The sequence below is a fragment of the Amaranthus tricolor genome, chromosome 13, assembly GCF_026212465.1.
Source record: "Amaranthus tricolor cultivar Red isolate AtriRed21 chromosome 13, ASM2621246v1, whole genome shotgun sequence".
NCBI classification, from domain to species: Eukaryota; Viridiplantae; Streptophyta; class Magnoliopsida; order Caryophyllales; family Amaranthaceae; genus Amaranthus; species Amaranthus tricolor.
The window spans coordinates 5,313,179-5,328,852 of record NC_080059.1 but is presented as its reverse complement, the minus strand read 5'-3'; the positions used below and the strand labels follow the sequence as shown (position 1 = coordinate 5,328,852).

Sequence of the window (15,674 nt, the reverse complement as noted above, 5' to 3'; positions counted from 1 at the left end):
ATATAATTAGCTTATTTCTCTAATTAAAACTTTTAAGATTATAGGTGATCAATTTAAGATTATAAGTGACAATTTTAAAATTATAAGTATATATTGAATCAACTCAACAGAAATAGATATACTGTAAGACCATTTCATTTCAAAATTTATGTATAATAACGTGCTATTAGTATTGATCACAGTGTGTACAAGTTACAGGCATTGCGAATAGTTGCTCGTTCTCACGTCCTTTGAAAATCTTTCTTAAGCCGAGGGACTCTTTGACTGCACTCTCCTTTATGGGTATGAGTTGCCGTCTTCTTCTCTCCCCAGACCCTGATCATAATTTTCCTATGAGCGGAATACGCTGGATATGATGATGATAGGTTATCAAGCTTTTTTATTGCCAAGTAACTATACTTAGTCCTACTTTCATAGGCAAATAAAATAAGTTCAACATTTTTGCCCCGTGGTGAGGTCATGAGAGAAACTTTGAAGGATAAAACAAATATGCATAAATTCAAGATTTCGAGTTTGGGAGGTGAAAATTTAATTATTAATTTTGCACCCATTTTTATGACGTTGATGTAAATATTATTATAATAATAGTTGTAAATTAGCAACCGCACTTTTTAAACTTCATTTTATTATATTAAGAAATCTAATTAAAGTTTTGCTCTCTAAAATTGGATGAATTTAATGTGAACTGAACTTGATTTGCTAACTAATGAGAACTAGTACCATAGTCTTGAATCAAATTTATCAATTTTTACTTGTTCTTGAGACATGGAATCAAAGAATTTACTCCCAAATAAGTACTTTTATATTTGGTTAACAAATCCCTCTATTCATTGTGGAAGGTAAGGTAAAATTCTCGATAACAACAATTATATCAACGCCTTAAATCTCAAAAAATAGAGAATAGTTTCATGAACCAATAAATCAGTCTCACAAATTGCTCATATGCTCGTTCTTCGTTCATTTCGATCATCTACTAACTCAACCTATAATTGAGATTATTCATATCATTTTCTACCCCACCCTCTAAGTCATCTTTGGTCTTCCTCGTCGTTTTATACCCCGAGTTTCAACTTATGACCATTCTTATAATGGTTTGATAAGAGTCCTTAAATGTTTCTCTTTCAGCTTATCCTTAATCCCAGATTTTGTTTTAGCATTCCATAAAAAAGTTACTGCAGATAAAAAGGAAAGTAATTCAAATAATCCGCTGTTGGCTTCTTGCCCAGCATTTCCAGCCTTCCCAGCAAAAGATGGTTCAGTACAAACAAAAAGGAAAGCAATGTGAAACAAATGTAACGACCATATATTACATGAACTTAGCGTCTCTTCCGTTCATGCGTACAAGTCATCTGATGTGTAAGGCGAACAAACATCGAATTCTTATTTTTCCTAATAATGAACTATCTTTCGCACTCTCCGGTTCTCCACTCTCGAGAAGGAATGGGGAAGATTGGCGAAGCTAGTCAAGGGAATTGATAAGATCTTTAAAATTAAAAACCAGCCAGTCTGCTTTTGCAGCAACAGCATCTCGGAGTTGAACTCCACCATAGCAGATGAAAAAATCAGCACCTCCAGGTTGACGAGCCTACAGTCACACACACCATATCCATCTCAGAAATTTCGACACTTTGGATAGTCGAAAAGGGGAAGGGAGAAAAACTTCCGTCTCTAAGTAGTCGGAAAGCATAGACATAATGTAAGGAATTGATTACTGAAAGATTGGGTATACTATTTGTACTATTTGTATTGCCATATTACTGGTTGTGGAGATGGAGGAAAGCATAGACATAACTGATGTTAACTATTTGGTCACAGATTAAACTTCAACCAGTACGATTCAACATGTTGAATAATTAGTTCCGGATTCATCTTCAGAATGGTGTCATATATAATCCTACAATTCATATGTTTCATTAGCTACTGCACAAACAAGCTAGAGTCTGGTCCTGACCGTCCGAATAGAAATTTCCAAGTTGAGACTTCAGTGGACATGAATCCGGAACCTTCAAGTTAATAGGACAAGGACCATAGCCATGTTCATCAGACCTGGATCTGTGTGGACTGGCTGACAGACTCCAGTTAAATAATTCCGTAATTCTGTGAACACTGGATCACAAACATCCTACTGCATTCAAGCCTGGTCAGTGCACCTGTTCTAACCTAATTTTTTAGTTTTAAGAGGAACTTAATTTAATTAAGATTTGAGCTACGGTTTATACGATAACGGTGTTTATCACGTCCTTTATAGATTGGAGCTCTATTTGCTGGCCAACAAAGCTAACAAGAATAAACTATGTGATCTTTCAATTAGAGAAAATATCATTTCCCAAAATAGTAAAAACCAAAGGAAGAGCCGAAGGTAAACCTTATGTGATAAATGACTGTGAAATTAACATTACTATTTACTAGGGAGAGTAGAGACAAGCAATTGATTTTCTCTATTAATGAAGAACTTCCTACAAGAGCTGTTATAGATCTTGAAACATAATTTCGTTGTCATTTATATGTCAACCAAACAACCATTACATCTTCAAGTCATATAATCCAAAAAAGTACGAGTCATCAACTCCGACAAACAGAAATGCTGGCTAGTTAAATCAAGGTACAGCAGGTCAATATGAAATCACACTACTTTTGAACCTAGTTAGTTGATGAAGATTCTACGTCTAATGGTTTCCATAGTCACGTTTGATGTCTTTATATAATTGGTACCAGGATCAACATAGCTAAATATCCTATGAGAGCATAAGGCACACTAGAAAAAAAATAGAGCCTGAAAATACATTCTTACCTCAAGATCTGTAGCACCATCACCAATCATGCCTAATATTTTGTACCCAAGAGCCTGAAAATAATCACCAGAAATGAATCATGAAAAGAAACTTTTGTGAAAAGAAATACAATGTGTAAAGAGGGCAGTTAAGCAAACCTTCCGTATCTGTTGAACTGCTACAGCTTTCCCTCCACTCCTTGAAGTTGGCTCGTTTTCATTAAACCCTTGAAACTCTCCAGACTCGCCAAAAATAATTTGATTGGCAAATATGTTCTCGAGTGGAATTTCAAGAATCGATGCAACGGGCTTTAGAATGAGAAAGCCGAAGTCAATATTTTGAAGTACAAACTCCAAGTACAAGAGAAGAACTTGAAAGCATTCTTAATTCTTAAACAATCGTATATTGATATTCAGATGAAATGCTCATTAGTCATTAATAACAAGGGTTCATCTATACACTAATGTTCATAATGAGATAACTAGCATGAAACAACGAGTAAATAGCATACATTTATCATCTGACGGAAGCCTCCAGATACAAGATAAACATCAACGTTCTTTGCCTTCAGCTTCTTAACCAGCTCTGCTATGCCAGATGAAAGTCTGTACATCAATAAGATTGATTGTCACAATTCCTTCAATGAAGTTTATGAAGACTCGGCAAATACATTTCAGGATGAAAGAAAAAGAACAGGCAAGCTGGCAAGCCAAATCAATGCAGCAGACTTGATGCTGCATATCCTTTGTATATTTAGAAGTAACATCGCCTCCATTCTCCATATTCGTGAAGTTCAACGGCAAAAGAAAACATTATTAATAAAAAAATTCTACACTAGGTGAAAAACAAAAGGAAAACTCAAGCAGGATGTGTGCGTCCAAAATGGCTAAGCAATATTCCAGAAAATACAAATGGCCAAACAAGAATAAACAATAATAAAAAAGGGGAAAACCATAAATTTTTTTCAAGGTTAGGAAAACTAAATGTGGCAGAAGATACAATTATTTTCTTTATGTATGTCTCTGCAGAACTGTCTATTCATGGAATTCAGGATGCTGAGTTATATATAGTTAGTAGTTAGACACGCAGTCACAGCAACAAAAAATAGTATTCAATCTAGAATCATGTGCCACCAAAAGAGAAGGACCTTCAAGCCATTTAAAAATAAAAAGCCACATCTTTGTTTAAACTAACATGAATGACCATGTTTTGCATGTTGCAAGAGCAATCAATTATAGATTGAAGAAAAAACTATCATCAATTTCATTGAAAAGTTAGAAGCCAACAATTCTTTGTAGCATGTGACCAAGTCTTTATATTTCATCTCGGCTCTGGAGTGTGTATGTCCCTTATTTGGATGAGACCAAAGATTTATGGTTTTCTTTGATTTCAGATTCTGATCGATTATATTAAAATGACATATTAAATTATGTGCACTTCTTATTTGTGTAAAGTTGTAGATGATGTTTGCTTCCTAAGGTCAATCAGAAACAACATCTTTGTTATCAATAACAAGGGTAAGGATGCTTATCTGACCTTCGAACCCGGCCTATGCCAAGGTCAAAGTCACTTAATGACATGGAGTAATAGAATGCATTCTTTGTTGTCAATGTTGTCTCTGGAGTAGAGTAGATCTTGTGGGATAGTAGCATAGGAAAAAAATTGCAGATATTGATGTGGTTGTGGTAACAGTCGTGATGTCGCAAACGCGGCACCTCGCGGTGTTATAACTTAATCTGCCGACATCGGAATGTTAATTGTGAAGTTGAAAAATATCCATTTATCATAATAATTCAAATATTCTAGATCATATAATAAAATCAAAGTTTAACCTTAAAGAACCTAATACATATTAAAAAAAAGAAAGATATAATGGCTTATATGTTAGAACAAGACCTTATAATAGCTGTTAGTCCATGATCAGGTTACGTAACAAGGCTTCACAACACTAAGCTCAAAATTCATTATAAAGTGAACAACCTCATTTTTATTCCATGGATAGTAGACATGGGAAAGATACTGGTACGCTTGGACATGTTTTATATTTAGCCAAGTTTTTGAAAAATGGTTACTGGCCATACAACAATATTTTTTTTTGCGAGAGGTAATATTTATTGCAGCTAAGTTAAGAGGAAGGCATTTTAGCATTTATGCCATGTGAATACGTTGGGTTGTTGTATACACAAGACATCAGAGCCCTGCTTGCCTTATCTAACACACATGTAACTTATTTAATCCACAAGTTTGTCATTAGCTTACCTTGGAGGCCTCTTTTCAAGGTAATCCTGGAGTTGAGCAAGAGATGGGTTTATTAAGGATAGCCTAGCAGCTAGCGCTTCTTGGAAGGTAACTGATCCATTCATAGCTCTGCAAAAAGGAATGAAAAGCATATTAGGATGGCAAACAAATATCAGCATCCAAAACATAAAAGATGCGAGGATTCTTCAATTTATAATAACAAACTCAACCTTGATGTCCACTCTGCAACTGCTTTTCCAGCTCCACAAAATTCAGCAAATTCATCAATACCTTCATCTATGCACACTGTGCTATCAACATCAAAACAAACAGCATCCGCATTTCTCCACAGGTCAAGCACTTCTGCAGTATCATGACAGATATGTTACTCACAAAACCATCATTAGAACAATAGTGATGTAAACATCAAGAAATACTATAGCTGATAGAGCAAAGATCCATGTACACTAGATGTGATAGTATCAAGAAAATGTACTATTATGCCTGAGAATATCACCATGGACATCATAGGCATGTTGAAATATAAAATGACAGACAAAAGCACTTTCATACTAACACTTTTGCATATAAAGAAATAACTAATCAAATTGATTAATCACTATAGAAAAGTATTATGAATCTTGTTAATGGACAAAAGCAATGACGTCATCCTTCAAGTGGAGACAGAAATTCATAGGCAGATATAACAGATAGAAAAAGAAGATATACATCCAAAAAAAGTAAACGAAGATTCATCAGAAAATCACCCGCCTTTTTTCTTCTTGCACACAGAGAATATCATTCTATCTAAATACAGGGGTGTAGCTGATAGACTGACAGCATATCTTTACTAGAGTCCGACCACTTATGCTTATATTGTGAACATATCAAAGCTGAACTCATGCGATTATCTGTATTAGTGTTTAACTAAAATTAATGTGAACTTATAGGTACTAAAAAAGAGTAAGAACTAAGAATAAGGACTCATAACTGTTAAACTTAACTTATTGAAAAAAAAAGGTATAATAAATTGGATAAAAATAGAAAATAGACCTTAATCTCGAATGCGAGTGCAATAATTTACCAATCAAATGACTAAAGACTTCACGAACTCTTTCATAAAGAAAAAGTCATCATTAAGAAAACAAAACTCCAAACAATTGTCAAAGTTACACAAAAGTGAAGTTCATTTAAATGGTTAAAACTCAAAACAAACAGAGAATGAGAAAAATACAAACGCCACTCTACTACTATAAGTCTATAACATTACATTGTCCCAAATATGCTAAAGTGGCTCCCACTAGTGGGGGTAAGAGGGGGTTGGACATACAAAACCTCACCCTTGTAAAAAAAAAAGGAAGTTGTTTCTAATGTACACTTAATTGCAAACACCATATGCAACTTCACCAACTTGGAAGTACAAATACTTTAAAGCTACAAACTTTGGCTCCATTAAAAAAGAAAAGAAACTAACAAAGCTACCATGTGCTTCTATCTCATGGCAAAGGAAAAAATTAGAAATTTAATAAGAACAAGCAGCAACAAAGAATCCCAATGCAGACGCATAACAAAACTCAAGTTGATAGTAAACACTAGTACCACTCGAAGAGTTATCCAGAGGGATAATATTGAAATGGAAACACATACTGTAGCACATTACATCATCAGATTTGAGTTCAAAATAGTTTGGGGGAACTTGGAGAGCAGAAACGGGGTTTTTGCTAATAGAAATTTTGGGATTTTTGATGTGGATGAATTGGTGAATGAAATTGATGTGAATGCAAGTCCTTAGGAACAAAAGCTGACTGCTATAGACTATATATTAGCAATTGGTTCAATAACTGAAAATATAACAGCATAAGCATGACCCTCAAAACATCACAAATACAACAGTTACCAGATGAGAATGGAAAAACAATGCTTGGTCCACACAGAAAAAAGTAAGGCTCCTGTTATTGTTCTTTTGTTGTAGAAGATGGGGTTGTGTCATGTGAGTGTTAAGATGCAACTGAAGAATTTGAAGTTCAGGCACAAAAATTGAGAAATTCCCTAATTGTGTGTGCAGTGACTGATGTATGATACCAAAATTCATAAAATTAGAGAAGTAAAGAGATCTATATGAGATAGTTTATACATTAGGATGGAGCAACAATGACCAACATTACCAAAAAGAAGAATTTGGATAGAATGGAATCCAAATATTGTGAATGTGGAAAATTTTGAAAGGGCATGAGACCGACGACTATAAACTTTTTGCCACAAGAATGAGAGTATCACTAGAAGCACGAAACTGCGCTCATCTCAGCCAGGTTTTGATACCCATCTAAGGTGTAATAATTTCAATATTCCACATCCAACATTTGCTGGTATAGTGTTGTTTGCAAGAGCAGATAATATATGTCATAAAGCTCATAAAGAGTTATCATTTCTCTCCTTTCTCCACAGTAGTAGCAAACTTAGTAAAAGCAGTGCATGCTTTACAGGCATATACGGGCACAGAAAAACAGTCTAAAGTTTGACACTACATATATCGTATATTCATATAACACCAGTATCTTTTCCATTATGATACCTGGCAGTGCCATTGTCACCTAAGAAACTCAAGAATAGAGACTGTAAATGTCTTGTCAATAAAATACTTGCAAGAGCCGAATCACGGATAGGAAATAGGGTGCCTTATGCAGCTGATGGAAGTTATTCTCCTTTCGAGGCTGAATTCTTCAGTGAAAAATGATAGTTTTTGCTACAGAAGTTTACAAGTAGATGGACATTATCCTAGGCTTACCTGAGGAAAAATTATGTGCAACAGCTTAGCATCTCCTAAAAGCCTATTTATCAGTTGGCTTATGATGTAAAATCAGTTGTAGACGACTGAAAAATTTTTGAGGTGGAAGATTTTTGAACCAGTTCGCTGCTTATATCACAAGTCAATGGGAGTATTAAACACCTATATTCTCACTGTCAATACAGTCAGTGTGGTCTACTTCAGTAGATTGATAGTTGTACAGAATACAGACCAGTTTTTCCTTTGCTTGAGATGATTCAAAAAAGCATCAGGCAAATGTGACATGAAAAATACCCAATCCAGGATGTACAGAATTTACTTGGTCATAAAACTAAAGCAGATTAAAGAGTTGTTTGTCTGGTAAATTTAGTTTTGGCATGAATAATTAATCTTTTAATCACCTTATTATGTATTTAGTTATTCGTGAACTTTTATGGACAAACAAAAGATTATGTGGCTCCATTAGAAATGGTTAAAATCTCTACTCTACTACCAGCAGCAATAGAAATAAATTACAACAGTAAAATTGAAGTACATTACCAACCTTTTGAAGGTAGTGTGTTATCGAAGCGTTCAGTAGTTGAAGTATCAAGTGGCTGAATGGAAGAAGCAACTGAATTTGCCATTTTAGAGCACTTAATCATCCCAAATGCACTTTGATGTACCTTTCCACTCAACCTTGGACTAGAGGCACTAAAAATAGATAAATTATATTGCTTTACATGACAAGCAGGAACTTTCACAATATGTGCACTCATCAAGGTTTCCATCAAATTTATCTGTTAATACAAAAAAAGCAAAATAGTTCTAAGAATCATACCCGCAATTAAATAGCATAAAGGCATCAAAGAGTAAACTTACACAAAAAAAAAAAAAACACAAAAAAAACACAAAAAAAACCTTGCTGATTAAACAAGCAATGTTGCAGTTACTAGATCTTCTTAGGAGCAGTTATTTTAACTTCTGTATAAATAACCATCATCAGTTGATAGGATGATATACAAGCAATAAAATACAAAAACACAAAAAAAACCTTGCTGATTAAACAAAAAACATGGTATCAAAGCCAGAACGATTCTGAATCGTTCTTCGCAGCTTCATCACATACCAATTAACCTACCTTAAAATCCAACAATGGAAGATGAATCAAGAACTGTCATAGCACCAGACCAACCGGTCACAATGGGGCAGTTGTTGCAACTCTTTAAACAGTTAAACCCCAACAAACCATCCACTGAAACCAGCACACATACCCTCCTAATCTCAGAGAAATTAACTAATCAAAATTACACAAAATGGTCCAGGCTGATGCACTTAGCCATTAGTGGACGGGATCGTCTCAATCACATCATCGACGATCCTCCACCCACAAATGACCCAGCGTACAACCAATGGATCAGAAGTGATTCAATAGTTATCTCATGGATTCTGGAGAATATAGAGTCTGATCTAGTCAATCAATATCTCGATTTCCCGACAGCCAAAACATTGTGGCAAGGGATTGAAACACTGTATAGCAGTGGGAGGGATGGCCTGCAAATTTTCGACTTAACAGTCAAAACCAACAAGATCCAACAAGGGCCAGACACCATTGAAACATACTACAGCAAATTGATTGTGTTATGGAAAGAAATCGACAGAAGACAACCAAATCCGATGAAGGATCCATGCGACATCATCATTTATAATCAAATAACTCAACAAAACAGATTATACCAGTTTTTAGGAGGCATCAATGAAACATACGACAAGGATAAAAGAGATCTCCTCCTCTTAGATCCTCTTCCCACAGTGGAGGAGGCCTATGCAAGCATCAGAAGGGAGATTCTGAGACGAGGAATCATGAAGACAAACCCCTCGTCGGATTTTGAGTCACCAGACACCGGAGGGATTTTTTCAGTCAAAGGGAAATCTTACCGGAGGGAGGATGAAAGATCTCACCTGAAGTGTACCTATTGTGGTGGTACTAGGCATACAAGGAACGAATGTTTCAAACTCGTGGGGTACCCAGAATGGTGGCCGGATTCTAAGAAGAGGGGAGAAAGAAAACCGGCGGCGCGTTTTTCAGATCAAACTCGTATGGGAAAGGCAGCAGTGGGGTGGCGCCAAGAGAGATCCACAACCATGGAAGAAGGTGAGAAACCATGTGAAGCCATGAATGTTACAGGCAAGGAAGAAGGTACCAGAAACCCTAGAGGAGGCGCCCTAACAGTGAGAAGAAGAGAAAGGAGTGAAGGAAGGGAAGACCCCCCATCTCCTTTTAAAGGAAGTGAAACCCTAAAGGAGGGGGGGTCACGTGGCTCGTTCTTTCAAGCCCAAGAGTCACGTGGCTCATCATCTTCCTCATCCCATATTTTTTCTGTTTTTTCGTCCTCATTTAATACTTGTCTTATTTTGATAAGGGTTGGATAATTGATTGTGGTGCCACCGATACAATGTCGTATGACCCGAACGATTTTTTGACTCGTGACACCCCTATAAAAACCATTATTAAAACAGCCAATGGGGAAGGGATTAAAGTGAGCGGCGCTGGAACAATTTCTCTTACAGAAAATCTTACTTTAAAAAATTGTTTATTTGTCCCCGACTTGTCTCATAAATTATTATCAGTAAGCCAACTTACTAGAGATCTTGGTTGTTCTGTTCTCATTGAGCCCGGATGTTGTACTGTGCAGGATGTTCGGACAGGGAAAGTCATTGGGCGTGGTATTGAAAAAGGAGGATTATACTACTTGGAAGGGGAGACTCAAAAAGGCAAAGCTGTTCTTGCTCGCGGGTCAGAGGAAAGACAACTGTGGACATGGCATCGACGTTTGGGGCATCCATCAATAGGGTATTTAGAAAAACTTTTTCCACAATTTATAGGACTAAAAACTGATTTCAAGTGTGAAACTTGTATTCGTGCAAAGAGTCATAAACACTCATACTCTACTAGTTTGAATAGAGCTGATTTACCTTTTATGCTGATTCATTCCGATGTGTGGGGTCCTGCACCCGTCATAGTCACTACAAATTCTGACCAAAAACAGAATTCAATGTAGTCTGCTCGACTGTCACTTGACCGGGCCACTACCTCACTCGGTCGAGCGAGCTTCCAGTCAAGCAACTGACTTGTTCTGGACATTCTGCTCGATCGAGCCAACACCGCTCAACTGGTCGAGCTAGGCACTGCTCCATCGAGCGCCTGATCAAGCCACTCACAGTCTTGCTTCTTTCCTTTTTGCTTTGATCAAGCAATTTTCATCGACCGTTCCAAACTTTAAACCACCCATATTCGATACATCTTTATCTAAGCTCTCCAAAGTACAAGACAAAGCATGTTCGATTGTATGTTTAAAGTTAACGTCATCATTAAAATTATTGGCACTTGCTTTAACAGAAAATATCTCAAAAACAAGAAGAAAGTGAAGGAATCACGCAACTAATGGCGGATTATTGGCTCTAAAAACCGATAAAAACCAACGATCAAAGTATGGAAGATTAAAGAAAGATCCAGGCTCCATAACATGAAAATCGATGCGAAACAAATCAAAAATTAAGAATCACAAATGAAGTACTCCATTAAAATCGAGAAATACTCACATTTCTCAAAATCCTTTGAAATTGAACCACTTGAGAAGCTTATCTCAAGCTCAATCCTCCTCCAAAGCGGGGAATTTGCAGAACAGATTGGGATTCGGAGAATTCTGAAAAAGGTAGTTGAGATTCAGCCGTTACTACGTTATTTTCTGCAAATCGGCATACTCGGCGAAATACGAAATAGCCACTGTTAATCTTAGTTGTTGAGGGGTACCCATTATTGACTCTAACCCTTTCAATCCGTTTAGTAGCCCGGCCTACTTATTGCAAAAATGGAACTTAGAATAAAGTACCTCTTATTTGTTTATTAACAAGAAAAAAAAATTGAAAGGAATTGATTGTTTTTTCTTTAAATCTTTTCAATTTATTTTATATCTTCTTCGTTCTAAATTATTTGTAATATTGGAAATTATGTACTATTTATCTATTATTAATTTTTAACCTATAAGTTAAAATATAGTTAGGTGAGATCTTATTTGATTCGTCTCAATGCAAAATTTATTAATATCAAATATTTTTTTTATTATACATAATTAAAGATATTAATGATTAAATTAATGCATTGAAATTCGTGAAAAAGCAAATATTGCAACTAATTTGAAGTGAAAGAAGTAGAAATGAAGATTCTTTTATAGCTTTTTAATTCTTTTGTAACCATTAGAAAAAAAAAAGATGTACATATATGTTTATGTGAATTCTCAAATACACTAAAATAAAAGAGACAATCACCAACCAATATTTTTTGAGATAATAAGGTCGTACTCTCTCTAATTCACAATAAATGTCTTTTTTTTAGGTCAATTTATCTAAATTATTCCATTTCTATTTTAAGTAATGATTTTTAACACATGTGAAAACCTTTTTAATGTGATCTCCTCTTAATTTGTATTTACAATAAATGTCTCATTTTTTATGTCAATTCATCTTTATTTTGTACATGTAAACAACTATTTGAGTGGTGGTCCCTACTTTAAACTGTACATGCGGAAACCTTGTTTACTGTGGTCTCCTCCTAATTTGTATTTTTATTGTGGGTTCTTTCCTTGCCTTAATATTTGTACAAATCTTAAATGAAATATTTGTTCTGAATTGAAGAGCGTATAAGTTTTTCATGTTTCACAATTTTAATGGTTATAAGTTATAACTTATATACTTACCTAAAAAAAGTTATAACTTATATATATAATTTAATGTAAATATTATTAGGATATTGCTTAAGGGTCACTTTCTAATTTAAACATACCTAATTTATGAAGTTTGATGAGGTGCAAGAACCCTATAGAGATGCTAACAAGGAAGAACTAACTATATTTCTTTTTTTTTTTTTTTTTTTTTTTTTGAAGAAGATAACTAGATTTCTTCTTACATAAACAATTAATGGGGAAACAAATCATGTAAATCTTACATCAATTTTCCATCCTTCGTTCTCCACCTTAACATGAAAAAGGTAAAAAAAAAAAAAAAAAATGAAAATTCTTTGAATAAGAGTTAAGAACCTGAAATCTTATGTAGTACTTTTATATATGACATGTTTGACTTATAAATTATTTAAAATCTAAGTTTGAATTACAATACTTGGTCAATGTAATAGAATTGTTCAACATTTGACAATTTTGGCTTTCGTCACTTAAAAAATTTGTAGTGTTAATATGGAAATTTTTGGACCTTATAAGCAGAATTATTTAATTGATTGGATTGTTTGTAATAAACCTAAATTTCAAGTGAATATACTTCAGTGAGTGGTCAATTAAATAATTGGTTTATTAATAGTTGAAAGTATTTCTTATTTATGGTTAATATAGCTAATTATACTTAGCAGTATTGTGCAATTGAAGCGCAATAACAATCAGTCTTGACTTAAAATTTTAAATATTTTTCTAAAATAAGTTTTGCCAGTTATTTAAAATTTAATGATCAATTGTTAATTTTAGCATTTATAAGATGTCCTACAATATTAGGACTCATATTTAATTTTACTTTTCATAGGAAATTTGTCAATTGGACAACTTTATACCATGTAATGAAATAAAATCCTAAAAAATCATGATATTTGGCAAAGCTTTTAAAGAGTTGCAATAACTTGTCAGTCATATTACAGTTCTTTTAATAGTGTTTATGATTTATGATTATAATTGTTATTATATTGTTCTTTTAATAGTATTTATGATTATGATATAATCAGATGTCCTAAAATTTACAACTTATATTTGATTTTATTTTTCAAATTAAAAAAGTTTGTTAACTGAAAAACTTTATGCCGTGTACTGAAATTAAATCCTGTAAAATTGTAACATTTAGAAACTTGTAAAGAGCTATTATTTGTGATTTTACAATTTTTTTAATAGTATTTATGATTGTAAGTTTGTAATATACCAACCACATTACTGATTAGGCAATTATTCAAGGTGACTCATCATTTAATTTTGAACATGCTGCTATGTTTCAATCACGTAAGACTGCAAATATATCTTATGAAATTTATCTTAAAATCAATTAGTAATAGAAACATTAGCTCATCAAATTTATATACTTTTATTATTCTAACTCTCTTTAATTTTTCGATGTAAAATCAGATATAGATTTTTTTATAACTTGGGTACTAATATTGAATGTTTGCCCTACGCCTGTACGGTAGAACAGTGTTTATAAATAGAGAAGATTTATAAGTTATTACTCATCCTCTTCATATTATAATTTACCAAAATTTAAGTTTTGTAAGTTTTTTATTAGAAATTGAAAATGACATTCCCTTTCAAGTTAACTCTTTTGATCATAATGATGCTTGCGGTTTTAGGTAAGCTTTTATTTTAAAGAATCATCAACTCATTTAAATCGTATCAGGATCCTCTCTATTATTTTTCTTTATAAGCCATATTAAAATATGGACAACTATTTAGAATAAAAAATAAAATATTAAAATCTCTCCATCAAGCAATTCTAAACATCAGATTGAGTAATAAACTCTCCATTATATTTTCGGTCCGTTTGGTTAATGGTAATAAATAGCGGTCATGGAAATGATTTATAGTGTAAAATTTCATCAAAAGTTCCTTATCATTCCCATGGTAATGAAACTTTGATCACAAAAAAGTTTTTTTGTTTATAAATTTTCATTACCACCTAATACCACCTCTCCCAATGGTAATGTATTGGAATGAATTTTATGAAGAAAATGAGATGATTGAAATTGAAAAAGCATGACCATCAAGGTAACCAAAAGATTTTTCAACCAAAATTACGCTTGTTTTTCATTCCCATTACTGCCCTTTATTACCACCTACCAAACGGGCCGTTTAAGTAATGGAGAGAATCCCATGTTTTAAATAAACCTTAATTGTTTTGTTTTAATTTTTTTTTATCAAGAATAAGGTTAAAAAATTATTTAAAGATGCTAGGGGAAATGGGAAATTAATTGTCTAGGTGGTGGTGTGGGCCTTATTATAAAGATGAAAGAGAAAATTTTCAATTACTAGATTAATTTATATATCTTTTTCACTTAATTCAACTGATCTTTACTAAATATTACTCCATCTATTTCTTTGAAAATAAGTTTAATTTACATTCTTTTCATCTATAGGATATATTTATTCATTTAACTTTATTTAATTCTCTCTTTTATTCTTTATCAACAAAAGCATTATCTATTGTCTACCATTCGCACAATTGTTAGTAGTGTTAGTACTAGTTTACTTCATCACCAAGTCACCATACATAGGCAATATTGAATGCTTACAATTGAAATTATGATTAGTGTTTGGAGATGATTGAATGACGATAAATTATAACCCTTTTCAAAAGAGATAAAGAGAATACATCCCATAAGACGCTTGATCTGCTTCCTACACGACCTCCATTTGCTTAATTTTTTTAAAATTCATATGATTAAAAGGTGAAATTTCTGAAAAAATAATTCAAATGTGAAAATTTTCAAAGTTGACAAGCTAAGATGAGATTTTCCATTTTTATTTTTGCTTATATTTTTAATTATTATTAATATTGATATAATCCACAAGATTAAAATTTCACATAATTTTGTATGTTAATTTAGGTGATTAAATCAGATGATATTTTTTCGCGCAATCAGATCATAATCCTTTTAGTTCATAGGTGAAATATCATTTTATTGATGTATATATGTCATATCAAAACTTTTCCAATTCATGATAAAAATAATTTTAAATAAAACAACTAAATATCAAATCACAAATTTAAATTTCATTCACTTCATATATATCTTTCCAATCACTACATCTCTTCCTTAACAACCACATAAACAATTAGGATTAAATAACGACTTGTAT

At 33.3% G+C, this 15,674-nt stretch overlaps 2 protein-coding genes across 4 annotated transcripts; one reads left to right on the top strand and one right to left on the bottom strand.

The window, feature by feature from the left end:
• Positions 1-1,194: 1,194 nt before the first annotated feature.
• On the bottom strand, positions 1,195-11,623 carry LOC130798380 (phosphoserine phosphatase, chloroplastic). Of its 3 annotated transcripts, XM_057661325.1 has the most exons (9): positions 11,377-11,623; positions 8,695-8,757; positions 8,339-8,573; positions 5,240-5,372; positions 5,031-5,138; positions 3,283-3,376; positions 2,930-3,079; positions 2,792-2,845; positions 1,195-1,585 (listed from the first exon to the last, which is right to left on the bottom strand). In XM_057661325.1, exons 3-9 carry the CDS (start codon positions 8,562-8,564, stop codon positions 1,460-1,462), a joined length of 891 nt encoding a protein of 296 aa, XP_057517308.1. In that variant the 5' UTR covers positions 8,565-8,573; positions 8,695-8,757; positions 11,377-11,623; the 3' UTR covers positions 1,195-1,459. The 3 variants fall into 3 exon arrangements, with proteins under 3 accessions (XP_057517308.1, XP_057517309.1, XP_057517307.1); XM_057661326.1 differs by lacking the exon at positions 8,695-8,757 and having other exon boundaries at positions 10,750-11,623; XM_057661324.1 differs by lacking the exon at positions 8,695-8,757 and having other exon boundaries at positions 11,377-11,622.
• On the top strand, positions 10,230-10,835 carry LOC130798746 (uncharacterized mitochondrial protein AtMg00300-like). The gene is made up of 2 exons (XM_057661846.1): positions 10,230-10,313; positions 10,470-10,835. Exons 1-2 carry the CDS (start codon positions 10,230-10,232, stop codon positions 10,833-10,835), a joined length of 450 nt encoding a protein of 149 aa, XP_057517829.1.
• Positions 11,624-15,674: the final 4,051 nt, after the last annotated feature.